The sequence below is a fragment of the Bos taurus genome, chromosome 13, assembly GCF_002263795.3.
Source record: "Bos taurus isolate L1 Dominette 01449 registration number 42190680 breed Hereford chromosome 13, ARS-UCD2.0, whole genome shotgun sequence".
Taxonomy (NCBI): domain Eukaryota; kingdom Metazoa; phylum Chordata; class Mammalia; order Artiodactyla; family Bovidae; genus Bos; species Bos taurus.
The window spans coordinates 12,299,807-12,318,247 of record NC_037340.1 but is presented as its reverse complement, the minus strand read 5'-3'; the positions used below and the strand labels follow the sequence as shown (position 1 = coordinate 12,318,247).

The 18,441-nt window shown below is 37.1% G+C and overlaps 1 protein-coding gene across 3 annotated transcripts in view; it reads right to left on the bottom strand.

The window, feature by feature from the left end:
* Window positions 1–17,484, bottom strand: part of UPF2 (UPF2 regulator of nonsense mediated mRNA decay) — a 95,725-nt gene extending 78,241 nt beyond the window's left edge. Inside the window, exons 1-3 of one of the 3 annotated variants that reach the window (XM_059892813.1) lie at window positions 17,237–17,484; window positions 11,705–12,084; window positions 8,514–9,293 (exon numbers count right to left, since the gene is read on the bottom strand). In XM_059892813.1, the coding sequence (XP_059748796.1) occupies window positions 8,514–9,293; window positions 11,705–12,066 (1,142 nt within the window). In that variant the 5' untranslated portion in view covers window positions 12,067–12,084; window positions 17,237–17,484. Of the gene's footprint in view, window positions 1–8,513; window positions 9,294–11,704; window positions 12,085–16,057; window positions 17,133–17,236 lie in introns of those variants that run through there. The other 2 variants (XM_059892814.1, XM_003586747.5) reach the window with 2 other exon arrangements.
* Window positions 17,485–18,441: the final 957 nt, after the last annotated feature.

Below are 18,441 nucleotides of genomic sequence, written 5' to 3'. Positions count from 1 at the left end.
TTTCCCATCTTCCCCCATTCTCATCAACAGGAACTTTTGTTTCAATGCTACAATATTTAAAATATTAACATTTTCTATTTTTAGGAATATCAGGTCCCATTTACAAATACAAGATAGATCAATATAAAAAACAATTACAATTCATTACATTCAATCCTTTTTTCCCCAACATCTGGCCTAGTCGGATCTAAACTGAGAATTTTTCACTCATTTTCTTATTATTTAAATACACACTAGACAATATCATTTTACAAACAGATTAGTAAAATGCCAAGACAGTTAATCATAATAATTCAGGCTAAACAGTATTCCTCTAATAACACTGTCATTAAAGAACAATTTTTCTCTTCAAATATTTATCAGACTTTCCTTTCATTAAGCTTTATGAATTTTTTTTAAATTAAAGCAAAAACCCAAGCATTTAAAAATATTCAAGCCATGAAAAATGACTTACATTACTTCAAATGAGCTTGGTAGAACTTTTAATTAGAAGTCACATCATTTTTCAAGTTAAAAAAGCCATTAAAATTAAATGATTTGAATAAATAATACTCAAAAGCAGGGTACTCTAAAATGTTCTACAATTATTGGGAGAAATATTAATAAAAACTTTAAAAAAGTTTATTTAGAAGCAAATTATGTTTTTTGGGATATAAGTTCCAAGGAATTTCAAAACCTCTAATGACAACTAAGATTCAAAATTATTTCAGTGCTTAAAAAAAAATTGAAAAATATCTCAAAATACCATAATGTGGAACTTTACTTCTCTAATAATTTGGCATTCTGATCATTTGAAGAAAACACATCCAGTTTAGGTTATACAATATTCACTAAAGATTTATGACATACAAGCTGTACCAAGGTAGTGCCTATTTTATCAAAACAGAAAGTGAACACTTTTCCCCATATCAACCTCACTTTGAAACTTTTGCCTGGACTTTGCAGTCAATTAAATGGCTGAATTCTATGAGGTGTCCCAATGCGTGCATTCAATTTCTATCCAGTCCTCGCACGCGCGCGTGTGTGTGTATGCACATGCATGCACACAATCACGTCTCTCTGCAACTCCATGGACCGTAGCCTGCCCAGCTCCTCTGTCCACAGAATTTTCCAGGCAAGAATACTGAAGTGGGTTGCCATTTCCTTCTCCAGGGGATCTTCCCAAGCCAGGGATGGAACCCACATCTCTTGCGTCTCCTGGACTGGCAGAGGGATTCTCTTCCAGTCCTCCTGCAACCAGTTAAAACTCTGAAGCTTCGGAGATACTCCTCGCTCTCCTCAAAACCTCAATTCCATGATTAAACTTTTAATAGTACTAATTTACTTAACTACTTAACTCATACATGTTTAGGTTACTATCTAATAAGAACAGTCCTAGAGAGCAGGCGGCTTAGATTTTGGTTGATTTTCTAATAGAACCTTACACTGTACAGTCAGAAAGCAGTATAGGACAACAACGAAAAGGCATTAGAAGAGATGCGTTATATACAAACCATACATAGTCATATGCATTTTCCTTGACCATTTATTTAAAATATATTTCCTTAATATCTAATTCCACAGCATGTAGTAAGACTACAGACTTCAAGCAGAGAACGAAGCCATCGCAGGTGCCTGAAAATTCAAAATTCCTCGTCATTTAGAAGTTCTAATGAAATTTAAATGAAACAATTTCTAATGAATGTACTATATAAGACAGTTCTTGTAAGTTCATGAAGTCCACAGGAAAAGTTTTTCAGTTGAATTAAATTTTAGAAGGCCTGTATGAGGGATTTACACATACACAGCACATATGACCAGAGTACATGTTCTGTACATCAGTGCAAATCTCACCAAAATTTCTTATGTGAATTCCAATTCCATGGGAATATAACACTAAGCAAAATCAAGCTGAAAATATGGTTCATCGTGTATCATTTTAATTACAATCTCTTCAGAAGCACATCTATTATAGAAAGTTGCACTTAAAACTATTCTTTTGAGGCTGTCATAAATCAGAGGTCAGCAAACTTTCTGCAAAGGGACAAATAATAATTTTAAGCTTTGCAGACCATATGGTCTTTGCTGCAAACACTCAAGTCTGATGGCATAGCACAAAAGCAGTGCAGACAATATGTAAACAAATGAGTGTGACTATGTTCCAATAAAACTTTATTTATGGACACTGAAATTTGAACATCATGTAATTACTAATCTGGCCTGAAAGCCATAGTTTGCCAATCCTTGTCGTAACTCGAGATAACCAAGTACCACTGTTAAATATATTATAAACAAGTTCATTCCCTCTCCTGGTTCCATTGCATGATAGGGAGGAACTGGTACTATTTTAAAGATATGAAAAGCAAGCAATGAATACAAAATTAATTCCAAGTCTTATTCGCTGTAAAAAAAAAAAAAAGAAGGTAGACGTCTTGCACCTAAAATATGAGATATCACTATTGGGGAGCACCTCTAAGGTACATCAATCCTTGATTTCTGGAGTGTTTTTTATATTATATTTAACAGTAATTTAATATTATAAATCTGACTATCTCAAATAGTCCATTCTGGAATCAAGCAATATATCTCATAAGGAAAGCCACATATGCCTCAAAAAATTTTATTGAGACATGCATTTTTTTCCATTTTTAAAATTTTTATTGTTATTGCCTGGCCTTCATGCTACTATTTTGTACAGTGTTTATTCTGTTGCTTTATAATGTTTTTAAAAATGAATTTTTAAAAATAAGCTATGAAAGTTTAAGAAGTTTAACATACACATTTTGAGAATCATAAAAAGGCACAAAGAGATATTCTCATTTGAAAAACCTTCTGAAGAACTGAGCAGGCAATATACTATTAACAGTGAACTAACATTGATTCTTACAATGTGCCAGATACTGTTATTAAACGCCTTTACACACATACATTCACATATGCATCATTCACATGCACCTCAGAGACACAGTGCTGCTGTCATCCCACTTTACAGAAGAGAAAGCCAAAGCACAGAGATGTGAGGTAACTTGCCCAAAGTTACAGAGTAAATGACAAATCTAAAACTTGAATCCAAGCAGTCTGGCTCCAAAGTTCATTCTCTTAACTCCTGGATTACAATGCCTCTCAAATTATCCACTTGATATCATATATTGAATTAGGATGTCTCTCAAATGCATATATCAAAGGCAAGTCTTCCCAAACCAAGGTGCTGGTTTTATATTCTCTTTTGGGTCCTTCTTTCATTTGGATTTGACTTTAGAAGTTCTGAGTAGCTAATGGGTTTATTAGATACCTTAAACAAAATGCAGTTGAAGATGAGTACTATGGAAGATGTGAAAAATAAAGAATGAAGAGATAGGAAAGAAACTGATTCTGTCATTTGCTATCAAAGTCACACTGGGCAAGGTCTTTAATAACTAAATCTGAGCTATCACCTTCAAAATACAGGTATTTCTTTGAAGGGTACTGTGAGGATCAACTGAGATCATATACCTGATGCACTATATCAAAGTAAAACAGTATTTTCATGAGAAAAAAAAAAAAGCCAGTGTCCACTGTAACAAAGTCAAGAACTTAAAATTTGAAGTATTAGTTTAATCTTCTATCAGCCAAATTAAAAGAGAAAAAAAAATCTTGAATACAGAAAATCTATTTTAGCTTTGTCCTTAACCACTCATGTAAAATAACAAAGAACACATGGCCGAATCTTGACAAAATAACCATGAAGCAGACCCATGAAAACCACTAGGTTTCACTTTTCATCTTCTTTACTACTCTCAAATTCTCACGAGAACTTGAATTTTCTTGTGGTTTCATTTTAGACTCTGGTTATGAATGTTGAACAATCTTACATGAAGAGAGTAGAGCAATAGTTAAGCATAACTGTCCCCAGAGATTTATTAATCAGCTAATATCAAAGGCACTGACTCAGAATTAGAAAATATCTAGGAGGTAACAATTTTGAAGTTGGTTATGAATGTTGTATAATCTTATATGAAGAGCATAGAGCAACTATTAAGCATAACTGTACCCAGTGATTAATCAACTATATCAACGTCACTGACTCAATCAGAAAATATCTAGGAGGTAACAATTTTGAAACACTTATAAAATTGCTAAAGTCTCTGTAAATATAACGCACAGTGATATATAACATTTTAATAGTGCTTAATACTTGCTGTTCAGTCGCTAAGTCATGCCCGACTCTTTGCGACCCCCTGGACTTCATTTAATAAACAATCTTCCTGTAAAGGCAAGGTACAACTTAACCGGAAAGAATATGAAAGGTAAAAGCAATACCACTGAATGTCAGGTTAATGTGTTTTCAGGTTTCAACACTGTTAAAGTAATGCCTCATGAATTTGCATTAATAAAAGAAACCTCTCTGGTTACATTAACATGGGAAAAAGCCTACACTCTACCTACATTTTTTTCCTTCCCAAACTTTAAATCAAATCATTTACTGCTGTTGAACTGAGCATGCAATCATGAAGGTCATAATTCACAGGTACTGAAAAGAGAAATGTGCCCTCATTCCTACCAATAAAGGAGAAAAAAAAAGAAATTAAGACACTTCAGAATTATTGAAGTATTCTGACTTAATATCTGAATTCATGATTTCACTATACTGTAAGAAATTAACTGTTACATAATTAAGTTATATCTAATAAAATTAAATCATTTATTCAACCAATTTTTATTAAATGCCAAAAAAATACTAGGTTATATTATCTCAATGAGAATAAAATCTCAAAGTACAAAGCATTTTGTGTATAAAGTAAGAGCACTGAAAATAATAAAAAATAACACTTGGCAAGAAGTAAAACTATTAATTCTAGACTGGAAAATACTATTAGATGATATTTTAAATGTGCAAATATTAATTTTAACTCTTCAGATCAATTACTTAACCAAAATGCATTTAAAAATAAGATTTTGTACTTAACAAGTACAAAAAGCTTATAAATTCACATTTACTAGAATTCACCCAACCCCAGGATCAATTTCATTGCTGACCAGCAACTGTAAATCCTCAGGGGCTTGTAACTAATACATATCAGCATAGCTAACAGCAGAAAAGAACAGCTGAGACTCAACAGGTCTCATTCAGTTATGCCTTCACTCATCCATTACAGTGTTTTTAAGAAAACATGAGAGATTTTATTACTCTATTTTTTTAATTGGTTAAATAGATTTTTAAGTATAGACTTCAATGAGTACAGACTAACACTTCACAACCCCTAAGCACCATGCCATCTCCCAAGTTAACCAGAATGCCCAAGAGCATTTACAATCCATAGATTGAAAACACAGGGTATTTCACTTTTTTAAAAACCATCATTAAAGACAGTGAATAAAGGCTTAAAGTAGTTTAACTACATGAGTCTTAAATACTCACTAGCTTGGCACCTACATTTCTAGCATTATCATGCCTAAGAGAAACCTTACTGAGAAAAATGACCATCTGTGATTTATTCCTATGATAAGAGAAAAACTTAAAAACATCTACTGGATAATGACTGGCAGAAACAAACTTCTGGAAACTGGACATTTTATAACATACCCTTTTGGAAGTAAGGAGACTAACATTAGGCCAAGTAGGGACTCTGCATTAATCCAATTCCTCGTGTCTTTCCTCAGTCAGGCACTTCAATCCTCACTTACAAAGGTTCTTCAAATTGAAGCTATCCTAAGGCATGAGTGACTTACTAAGCCATATGCCAATTGTTTTCTACACTGTGATTAAGATTCTCACATCCCCCAAATAATTACATATAATTGGACAGTTCCTGTGATAAAATAACTGCTCCCAGGGTAAGGTCAATTTACATTTAGTAAATAGCCTCCTCTAATAACCAACTATAGGTCAATAGCTCTGTATTAACATGAGTAAGTTTCTAGGAAAAGGCCACAAAGCTGTGGTCTCAACACTGTATCCTGGTTCAAAATTTTCTTCTGTGACTTTCATCATGAACAAAAACAGGTCTGCTTATCTAATCTAAATGTGACCAGTGGATAAGTATAATTAACAATATATACATCATTGAGAATTCCCTGGCAGGCCAGCGGTTAGGACTCAGTGCTTTCAGTGCCATGGGCCACTATTTCAATCTCTGGTCAGAGAACTAAGATGCCAGAAGCCATGTGGCATGGGAAAAAAAAAAAAAAAAATCCACACACACACACCATCAATTATCATTAGGCTAACATAATATGCCAAAAGTACCTAAAGTTTAAGAGTTAAGTCTGTATCAGGAATAAAAAATTATGTCTCCAGTTCAAAGTGAAGAACTGACTCAGTAGCATGCCATTTGAGAAATGTCTTTAGGTATAACAAAAAGTCAAAAGACTGCAGCTATAAAAACTGTAGGCCATAGGCAGATAAGAAGGCATCAAAAACAAACATCCAAAGTGACTGAAAATCAGGCAGCAAAATTGAGAGAACCAGAGATACTCAGCCTGGAGAAGATCAAAGGGAAACACCTTGGCAGTCTGCAAATATTTTGAGACATCATGGTGTAAAAGAAGAGACATGTCCCATGCCAATCAATGCTTCTCAAACTATCTCGTAAAGGAATAATTTTCTTTCCAATCACTGCACAGCTATAAAATATAATGACAATATCATGGCAATGAAAAATTACTATCAAAATGTCTAATGAAATGTCTCAGTTTCTCTACTTAATTCACTGGCAACAGGTAAACAGTTCATGGAACCCCACTCTGAGTAGCTTTATTCTGTCTATACCAGAAAAAATGAGTAAATCAAAGGGAACCATTTTATGAGGAGTTAAATTTCAGCCCAAATTCCCAGCAAACAGGCTAGGAATAGGTGTGTCCAACAGTGCAATGGCTCAGGGCACTAAGCTCAAGAAGTTTTCAGAATAATTTATGTCAGATAATCTGTAAAATGGATTTCATTTTGCATTGGAAGGATGACTAGATTAAATCATTATAGACTCTGCCCTAAAAGCTTCTGTGAGGCCAATCAAAAACACAAAATGTAGAAAGGATACATGCATATGTATGGCTGAGTCTCTTTGCTGTCCACCTGAAACTATCAAAACACTGTTAATCGGCTGTACTCCAACACAAAATACAAAGTTTAATTAAAAAAAAAAACCTTAGAAAGTAGCCAAAAAAAAAATCAAAGCATACTTTCAAAATCACCTGGGACGTTATTAGGTAAAACATATGTGAAAAGGAAAAAGACTGTAAAAATGACTATGTAAATTGTAACTAAGAAAGCTAATACATGTGAAAATTATTAATAGAGGACCACTACTTTATTAACCCATCACTGGCTACAGAAGTACATTCTGAAGTTGCCTCTTCAAAGTTTAAAACAGTCCTCGCTATTCAAAAGCAAAAACTGAGGATTGTTTTAAGAAACGTTAAGGAGCACCACTGCCATCTTAAATTCTCACCTGAGTGAGCTTCGGCCACCACAGATTTATCCATATAGCCTCTGCTGTGATCTTATCCCTTACCTAAGTGAACAACTGGCATACACTATTGCAGTCTTTTGTGGCTAAGTTAAGCACCTTCTAGAAGTAACTACATAAACCAGTCCTCCCCAACTATAGGCTTATAAGACTAAGTGTTCTCCCCACAAAGGAACTTTAAAATAGGTGCAAAGTATTCAGCCAAAGGCTACCGCTTGTGACTTCTTTCTGTACACCTTCAGCCCGGCCCCACATACACACCTCCATACTTACCTAATATCCACCAACTACATCAACTTCTAGCCTTTTGATGCCTTCTAGGAGAAGGCAATGGCAACCCACTCCAGTGTTCTTGCCTGGAGAATCCCAGGACGGGGGAGCCTGGTGGGCTGCCGTCTATGGGGTCGCACAGAGTCGGACACGACTGAAGTGACTTAGCAGCAGCAGGTGCAGATGATACAGAGTAGTCTACAGTATCTTGTAACAATCAAGGGTGGCCTAAATCAAGGATCTTCACCACAGGCTTTAGAATTTTGAAAGGATGTCCCCAGGAGAAAGACTCCTGTAAATGCACTTTACATATTTGCATTTAAAGAATTTTTTCACAGCTACTTTGGTATACTGTTTTCCAAATTTCTGATCTAAAATATCACTAATGAATGACTTATTCTCTTGAAAAGAGCGAGTATCAATGGTGACATCAATAAAACTAAAATACAAAAGTAAACCTGCTATAGAAAAGAAACAGTGAAACACACACAAAAATAATAGCAGATAAGTTAAAGTGATAGAAAAAGAAAACTTATCCCTCAACATTAAGATTTTTAAATCACAGTAAAAATCCACAATGTAAAAATCATCATATACTTGCCAAATTTCTATTAAATCAGAAACAAAATCTATCAAAGACTCACATTTAAACATGAGTACTTAGACTGTTATCACCCTGTGAAATTTTCCTGGAATGTTAAGAAATCACCTGTAATAAACCCTTTTCCACAAGTTCTTTCAGTGGCGTGAAGACTTTACATTTTTTAAAGTATGAGCTCCAAAACAAATTTTCAATTCTGAGAAACGTTTGAAAATCACCTGTTTTGTCTCTCAGTATTCTGTAGCTCCCTGTGGTCCCTTTTCAGATGTTTGGTCAAAGACGTAAAGTATTCTTTTAAAAGATTCTGGAAAGGTTGCTGTTTCTCTGGACTAATTATCTCACTAGGAGGAAAACTCAAATTAAACTTCTCTGCAGCACTCTTTACTTTCCTTGGTACAAGTCCAGCAATATCATCTCCACAATGTCGACAAAAACTAATCACCACAGAAACATGAGTATGGGATTCCCGATCAGCATTAATAATATTTTTTAGCTGTTCATAGATTAATGAAAGACCTTCCTTGTCAGTGAAAATCCCAACTATTGTCAATTCTGCAATGAAACGCAAATCAGTTCTTAACTTGGTAATGTTAGGTGTTTTCTCTTCTTTCCTGGCTTCAAAATGTTTTTTCCAAACCTGAAGAAGTGATGGGGCAAAGTCGGCATAGCGCTGGTGAAAGAGCGAGCATAAGTGCACAGCACAATTCACGTCAGATATTTTTAGCTTTGCTTCCACAATAGAAGCGACAGCCTCTGCAATGTATTTGCTTAAATTTAGGCCATTAAAATCATGGGACAAGGAGTCTCTCTGTTGTTCTGTAATAGTTTTTAGTTTCTTGACAAAAGCGGTATTTTTCTTCAAACTTGAGTCTAGTCGGCTAAAGAAATTTTCCTCTGGTCGGTTGTCTGGAGCATTTTGGTTTTTGCTACGAAGTTCTTTCCTCAACTGATGTCGTTCCCAAGCTTCCTGATGAAGCTGAAGGGATTCCTCTTTCTCTCTATATAAAAAACAAACAAGTAAGTAAGATACCTTGTATATTTTGAAGCATAACTGATGAATCCCATAAGAGTGAAAGCCAATGAAAAATTAGAAAAGCAAAAAAAAAAAAGAAAAATTAGAAAAGCAACAGAATCCAAGAGGAACAAAAAATGCAAAAGGCCCTTTCATCACTTTAAAGACACCTGATTAATGACCAGATAATGAGAACTCATTCTACTGATAACACCAAAAGTGGCAGAGTGGAGCATTTTTAATAACTAGATTAAAAATCATTCTAACTGGCAAGCTAAATGAATATAACTTTTTACTTGTCAATTGTAACCCAATAAAGCTGAAAAAAATAAATGGATAAAACAGGATTCTTAATACAAAAAAACAAAGTAATATGTTTGGGAAAATATAAAACCTAAACCAAATAAAAGCACTGGGGAAACAGGGAAAAAATTCCACAAAAAAATAAAGAACAAAATTACAAAAGAATATATTAAAATGCTTTTGAGTTAGGTACCATTTTCCATACTTTAGCATTAAATAAACCGTTCTTAATAAAAGTACCTTTCTTAATAAAAGTTTAGGCCTTAAAATTCAAGTATAATTAAAAGCTCATTTAGGAACCAGAAAAACTATAGGATAAAAGCACTTTAATAAAAGGTTAGCAGACTCAGTTTATCCTGAGAAGATTTAAAATCAAATCTGCTTATGTTTCCACTAGAAAGATGGGACATGTTTAAACTGCAGAAGTAGTAAAATAACTCAGGCAGGAGTGGGAGAATGAGGACAATCTGAGGTTTCTGAGACACCAAAATATATAACTTTAAAATATAAATTTCTAACAAAACAGATTTTCATCTTTCTAAGATAACCATCCCTGAGTTACTCTATAACTCTACAATTTTTCCACTAATAGCTACAATATGCTAACAAAGAGTTACATCTATCACTGAGAACAGGGACATGAATCCCTTGAAGCCTCCCAGCCACACAAAAACAAAATCAGCAGTGAGAGTGCTCGTTAAGAGAGTATAACTCATTACTGCCATGCATTCAACAACTCAATTATCATCTTTATTAAAAATACTTTAATATATAACGAATATATACACACACAATGAAAACATTTATACTTACCTATTTATATATTTACAGGTGAATAATATGATGCTTTAGAATACTCAAGAAAAAAAAAGGGGTAATTGCAGATGCTGGGTAGATGGGAAGGGATACTAATTTATTCCATTCTATCTTTTACATGCTTGAATTGTTCCAAATAAAAAGTTGGCATTGTGGTTACTATTGTTTTTTTTAAGCTCTTTGTATCAGAAGGGTGAGAGAACAAAAGTTACAGTGAAATGAAATATCCTTCCAATTATTTTAAGTAAAATAGAAAATAAGCAAGAAATTCTCAAGAATCATAGTTCTGAATATTCCAAAACTATTGCTTTTCAGACCTAAGACTCCAGTTCCTCATTAAAAATAGTTACTGAAGAACTTTGGTAAGTAGGTAACCGAGCTATTCAAGAGATTCGTAAAAATTCATATTTGCAAACAGCTTTTTAAATTACATATACAAAGGGAAGAGCCCATGCACTACTACTGGATTAGGTCTCACGCACTGTTCATCAACTGTCATTTCTGCTACATCCTGGTAGTCTTCCTAAGAGGACTACCTCGTTTTTCACCAGTTCATTATATCACTTGCACAGATTTACAAGGTTACAAATAGATTTTCATAAAGATAAAAAAGGGAAGCATTTTGGAATTGTACTTAAAGACAATGGTTTTAAGGTCAGCCTAACCCAGGTTCAAATCCCAGCTGCTCAACTATTTACTGTGACCTTAGGCAAGTCATTTAATCTCTTGAAGCTTCATTTTATTAATTCACAAAACAATAAGCTTACTTCATTAGGACTGCCTTAAAGACAGGTACTGATACAACTGCAGAGTTTGGCATATAAGAAACTCAACAGCAGCCATTAAGAACTGAAGATTTTCGGGAATTCCCTGGCAGTGCAATAGTTAGGACTTTCACCACCAGGGCCCAGGTTCAATCCCTGGTCATGGAACTAAGATCCTGCCAGCCACACAGCATGGCCAAAAAAGAAAGATTTTCAACTTAGAAAGATTACATACTATAACATGGAAAAAAGATTTTTCTAAAAAGCACAAACAGCTCAAATTGCTCCACACCTCAAAAAAATATTTATTAAAGGTTACTATTATTTAATTTCAAGAGTTAAAGCACTGAAATCATGCCTGTAGTCAGTGAAATTAACAGAACAAGTAAATTGAGATACTCTCAACTCTCAAGCAACTGCACCTTGCAAATTTTATTTCAAATAATCACTGTTTTTCCAAAACATTCCAATCTTCCTATTTCTATACATTAACAGTTAGAATAAATGTTCTTACTTCAACTGGGCAGCCTCTTCTTCCTGCTGACGTTTCACCTGTTCTTCTTGCTTCTTTCTCTCTTCTTCTTCATGTTTCTTTTTTTCTTCTTCCTCTTTTTTCTTTAATTCCTCCTCTGCCTTCACCTTTTCTTCTTCTTTTTTCTTGCGTTCCTTGTCTTCTTTTTTTCTTTTATCTTCTTCCAGTTTCTTCTTCTTATCTTCAGGGACCTTAATAACCTCCTTCTTGGCAGTAAGCTTGATCTCCTCTTTTGGTTTCTCCCTGCTGCTCACTGGCCGCCTTTCACTGCAGTCTTTTTCCTTGCTGTTTAGTGAAGATTCTTTTTCTTCCATACTTGCTGGCTTTTTACGCTCAGCTGGCATTATGTTACCCAAGACAATCTGTAAGAGTAAAAGAATGTCAGCATTATAATTGCAGTGACTTTTTTTTTTAACTAATGTGACACTACTTTGTTAAGTGGAACATATTAATGCAACTTGGCAACTGTGAGAGATTAAATAAAATGCATACAAAACAAATACTATTTCAGTGATAAAATAAATCACTGATCATATCCTATATTCTATCATTATTAGTTATGCTTATGTCTAAGCACTTTCTTTCTACTTTTTAGTCAGAAAATAGTCTCTACAAGAAGTAGAGAGCACAATATAAGGAACCTCCATGTACCCATTACATTCAACCACTATCAACTTCACAGGTGATATTAAATGACATTATCATTTAATCATAAATACTTCAGTACTATCTGAGAACATTTTCAACCAGTTTCACCCACCATACTTCATAACCACTAAGAAATGCTGGTGAAACTACATCATACAATATTCAATTACAAGTATTTAAGTGGGACCATAAACGAGCTCTTACCTTCTACGAAGCAACTAATAAAATAGACAAGACTAATAAATTTCATCTCATTGCTCTAACTGTATCAAACACAAAAACTGCTAACTATCCCAAACTAGACTAGACCTTTCATCTCTTTATTAGTAGTCAAAATTAGTCTATAAACATAATGATTACTATAAATAATATCTAAATTAAATATTCTGTTCTATACTTGCCAATATAAGAGCCACCAGCCCAGAGTTTCCCAGCCTCAAGAGTACTAACATCGTGGGCAAGAGTTCTCTGGTGGGAGGAGGAAAGGCTACCGTGTGCACTGCACAAACTGTAAGCGAAGCATCCCTGCTTCTACACAGTAGATGCCAGTATTGCCCCAGTTTTAAAAAACAAAAATTACTCAGACATCACCAAATTTCCCCTGGGGGCAAAATCACTACCAGCTGAAAACCACCACACTAGCCACACATAGCTACTTACACTGTAAATTAATTAAACAGAATCTGAAATTCAGTTCTCCATCACTATCCATAATCCAACTGCTCAACTCCACATGCCACTAGTGGGTACAACATCAAACAGTGCAGATATAGAGCATTTTCATCATTATAGAAAGTTCTATTGGAGAGCACTGGTCTATAGTACAGCCTCCATATAGTTAACTGGAATAAACTCTGGAACAAAAAATGTATTCTCCACCAAAATTCATGATTTCCTTTTCTAAAAATACGTGTCTACTTAGAGCTTAGTGTTCTCATGTCATTTCTTTTATGGACAATACTTCGTTTTAACTTCTAAATCATTTGAAAGTTGTACACAAGAAAATCAAAATACTTTTCATTTAAGAAGTATAGAATTACTTAAACTACTGAGGGTTTTTTTATTTTAAGCTAAAACACAGTACTCAAGTATTTTCAATATATGTTTTAAATTACATCAATAAAAACTATGTTAGCAAACAAAACATTTGCAGTAATAAATATTTTATAAACACAAAGCATTTATTTCAGCCCTCTAATAAAATATTACCACAGAAAGACAATCTAAGCCAACTGAAGCACTTTCAGTGATTTTTGGAGGCACATGTCATAGTCTGTATCTTATCTCAGCCACCTCTTCCTTCCCCTTTTCTGTTTTATTCTTATTCTCCTCCACCTCCATGTTCTATGCATTTTTTGGACAATGACACCCAAAGGCTTCAGATAACCCTACTTGTGGAACTTGAACAAAAAAGGGCTGTTAATCCTGTTTAAACAATCATTAAAATACATAAGAGCATAACTACTTATTTATGTGGCAAGACAGTGTTAATATTTATATTACCTGGGAAATTTAGTATCAACTTCTCACACAGTTTCAATACCCACCACTGTCCTAAACTGACTGCCCTAACGCAAGCAAACTTTCAAGAGCGAATACTAATAGCTACTAGCTACTTCTCACAAAGTAAACATTTTACATACATTATTTCATTTAATAATAAAATCTTCATGAGATAAGTATTATTTTCCCTATTTAATAAATGAGTAAAAAGAGACCTGACCAAGTAACTTGACCAAGGCTTCTACAGCTAGTGACAGAGCTTAACCAAAGTTATTAAGAATCCTGAAGAGGATGCAGCTAGAAAACGTGACAAGAGATACTGACTACACAAATCAGAATTACATCTCTCAGAGTAGAAGGAGTCCCTGATGATGGTTAAGCAGTTTCTACATTATGTTTTAACTTTTGGCCTATTCTAGCTAAAAGATATGGGGACAGGTAATTCCTAGGTAATCAGATAAACTTACTTAGGGATATCTATAATTATATGCAAAAAAAAAAAGTTTTATACAGATTTTGTACTTTCTGATGTGAAGCTGCAACAAGCAACACTTCAGCTAATACGGGAAAGAACAGTTCTCAGAATATAAAAAAGAATGGTACCAAAATTTATAATATCTCATTTATGAAGACAAAATTAGACACTAAGCTCTGTTAAAACATTAAGGAACGTACTTGGAATCTGACAAATTTATAAAGGATCATCATTTATCAGCACAACAGTCCCTCAAATTTTTGTGATTTTCCACAGTACTCATATATTAGACTTTTAAACGTCTTCTATATCAAACTGCAGAAGTCTTTCATGAATTAGATTCTGCTCTAGAGCATAGATTCTCAACAAGACCCTCAAGTCTTGGCAGTGGTATCTTCTTTGAACCATTTCATCCTTATATTACAAACATATACCCAAAGTACACCTGGAACTAAATTTAAATGAACAAAAATATGATGAAAATTTTAAGGTTCATGTAAAGGTAGCAATGCACTATGAGAAAATAATATGAGCTTTAAAGTCAGTCAGACTTATAACTTTGCAAACTCTACAACCTGCTAGCTATGGAAACAGGGCAATGTAACTTCTCTGAGTCTATTCATCAGTAAGATGGAGATACTGCCACCTCTCTTACAGACGTCTTAAACTTCTGTAAGTCTAGAAGAGAGCATGAGAGCCATTCAACAAATGCTTATTCTCTTTCACAGAGAAAACTGAAGAGTTAAGCCTAAAATAAGAATTGTTTAGAGTTAGGAGTACTAGATTTTAACTACTCCAATTCTCAATTTTTACACTGAGTGAACTGCCCAAGATTACACAACTAGCTTAATAACTGGGTTGAGACTCTGTGTCCAGTGCTCTTTCCCCCTATATAACCTAAGACTTAAAAAGTCAAGTAGGGACTTCCCTGGTGATCCAGTGGCTAAGACTCTGGGGGCTAGGGTTGGATTCCTAGTCAGGGAACTAGATTCCACATGTTGCAACTAAAGATCCCTAAAGATCCCACACGGTGCAGTTAAAGATCCTGCATGTCCCAACTAAGACCTGGTGAAACCAAATAAATAAATATTTTTTAAAAGCCAAGTAAAAAATACAAGCTATAGAATTCAGATTAAGTATGTATTTGTATCACATCAAATTTCAAATGTGAAACTGAGCATTAAATTATATTGTGAAATGCCATTTCACATTTTAATAAACTCATGCTTTAATATTTTACCTCAAGTCTTCCAAATAAAAACTAGAACTTTTAAATAGAGTCTGTAAGATAAAAATTAGTGATCTTTTAATTGGAATATGATTAGCTCCCACAAGCCAGTATAATTACATTCACACAGTTATTAAAAAGGAAGCCATGCTTTAAAACCACCTTTCTGGCTCCCAAAATAGTGTCCTGGCCCTTGGGCTGTATATTTTATTTGGTTTTCTAAATATACCCTGAACTTCCAGAAGAAAGTAAAACTACTTTACTAATAAAACAGGTACTTTCAATGGTCCGTTGGGAGAGTGCAGAGAAAGGGGTGTTTCCCTTTAAAGCTATTTATCCGCAAAGTACCATATGGGTTATGTATGAAATCACAATGAGACTGCTCTGAAAATGCTCCAGAGTGAAAGAATGATATTTAATCTTTACATTCTGGGTTATTCATTTAAAATGGTCTAAGGGCAGAACAGCACAAGGGCATTACCTCCCAGTCTCTGACTTTAAAGAACGTTCTCAGGAAAAAGGACTCAAAGTTTTTACAAATTCCACCAGAGTTCAAAAATGGTTTTTTTCATGAGTCGTACAGTTCTTCTAAACACTTAATAACTCTGCTAAAGGGGAAAAGTGAGGGAGAGTTTTCCTCAGGTCTGATGCATCACTGCGTGCAAGTCCTAAAAGAGCAAGAGACCCGACGGTCCGGTCCAGACTGTCCCCTCAAGCTTATAAGCTGGCTCTGCTCCGCCAACCAAACACCCCGCGATCGCCTCTTTAGTTCAACAGGAGGACCGGGAAGCCCGGGATGAAGGCAAAGTGAAGAATTCTCAGCCCATGGGACTAAAACGAAGTCCACCCAGGAATGCCTGCCCACCACTCTCCGATCCACCGAACCCCGTCCCCTGCACCCTCTTCTCCCACAACCCCCTGCTCTCGCTCCACACGCCTCAGCTCCGCTCGCTTCCTCGCCACAACTCCCCTTCCCACCCGGGTCCACGGTCACCTTCGCGGACCGTCCCTGCCCCAGCCCTAACTTCGCACCCCACACTCCCTCACCGCCGGAGCCCGACACGCTCCGGCCGGTCTCCCGGCTCCACATCCTCCCACACACACACCCACCCTCCCCATTTCCTCGCCCTCGCTTCCCTCCCGGCTCCCAAAGAGCTCTCCCCAGCCTCCCCTCGCTCTCCTCCACACCCCAAACCTCTTCACCCCGCCACGGCGGGCTCCCCGCCTCCGGCCCCGAGGCCCACCCCGGGCATATGAGGCAGGCACCCCCTCGACAGCCTCTCCTGCCTCCCTCCCGCGTTGAAGGGAGCCTCCTGAGGAGAGGGGTCTGAGGAGAACGACGCCGGACCCGCGGTCCGTCTCCTGCTCGCCGTTCCCGGAGCGCTGGGGTGCCGAGTAGCCTCACGGGTCCCCGGGGGAGTAGGAGTCCAGGCCGGTGCCTCCCAACCCCGCTCCCTCCTGGTCGTTGGAGCGGAGGGAAAGGAGGTTCCCCGGGACTTACCTCGAGCCTGTTGTCAACATTAGCCCCGGGTTTCCCAGCACCAACTCCAGCGCTCGGGCTCTCCCCTCCCCTCCCCCCACCTAGCTCGCAGCCGAGGGCCCGCCTTCCCTCACCTCCCCCTCCTCCCTCCGCCCGCCGGCCCTCCCGTCCGCCACTCACCAGCGCGGCCAGGCTGCGAGTGGGGGCGGGGCGGAGGACGGCGGAAAGGAAGCAGCTGTCCGCACTATTGCCAGGTCGAAAACAGTCCGGGCTTCCCTTCCGCCGGCATTCCCTCGCTCTTAGCTTAGCTCCGGGGCGAAGGATCGCGAGTGAATGCTCAGATAGGTGCCACACACACAGCGGCGGCTTCAAGCTGCCCAACTAAAGGGGAGGAGCTAATTTTTCAGACAGGCAATTCGCAGGGCAGCCATAACCTGCACCTCCAGCCAGGGCCTCAGCGGAGGGGAGGAGTATTCAGAGGCCCGGAGGCAGGAAGTGGATTGGTCGCCAGGAAAGGGAAAGCGCCTGAATTGGAGGTGCGCAAGCGCAGGCGCTGGGGGAGGGAGACCGGAGGGGGAAAGCGAGAATGGGGAGGGGCGGAGCTAACAGGAGGTGAGGAAGGGCGGTGGAGGAGTAGGCGAATTACGGAGCGGCATTAAGGACAAATTTAGCCACGTGTTTCTCGGAGGCCTTTCCTGGAGTGTATATAAGGAGGAGTCTAAGAAGGGCGAGTTTGATTGGACTAATTCGTGGGATGTTGAGGATTTAGGAAGCTGAAAGCTGGAGAAGCTAAGAATATGTACTGTGAGGAAGGTACAGGTTGGTAAGGGACGGATCTAGATTTAAGAAAGTCCCGTAGGGGAACTTTCAGAAGCAGCTTTAGCTGTAAGTTCAATCTGTAAGTACCCCACGGCTGAAGAAGGATCAAGGCTTTTCTCTTACAGGTCTTAGAAAGTACCCTCTTGTAGCCAGCAAGTTTTTTACAGTAGCATCATCTCCGCGAATTACTGAATGAAATCACCAGGTTAAAAAATTGGACAGTCTTGCCATTTCTTCTAAATGTGGAACCAACTCAATTTTTAAAAAATCGCTCAGCTTATCTAAACTTATTTTCTCTTAAATTGATGAATTCGTGCATCAGACCTCTGATTTTTATCGAAAAAGTGTGAGGTTTGTCAACAGAATCTGTCTGGGTGTTAAGTACTGCAGGCTTTGGCAGGTCAGGAGCCAAAGGAACAAAGGTGCAAAACTGGTGTTCATTCTTGTTTTCATGTGCGGTACTCCGCCCACAAAATAAGCTACTAGCCACCTCAAATCCTTGACGCATGTCCGAGTTCATCTGTGTTCAGCTTTTGTACATTTGTCTCATTTACTGTTTTTACTTA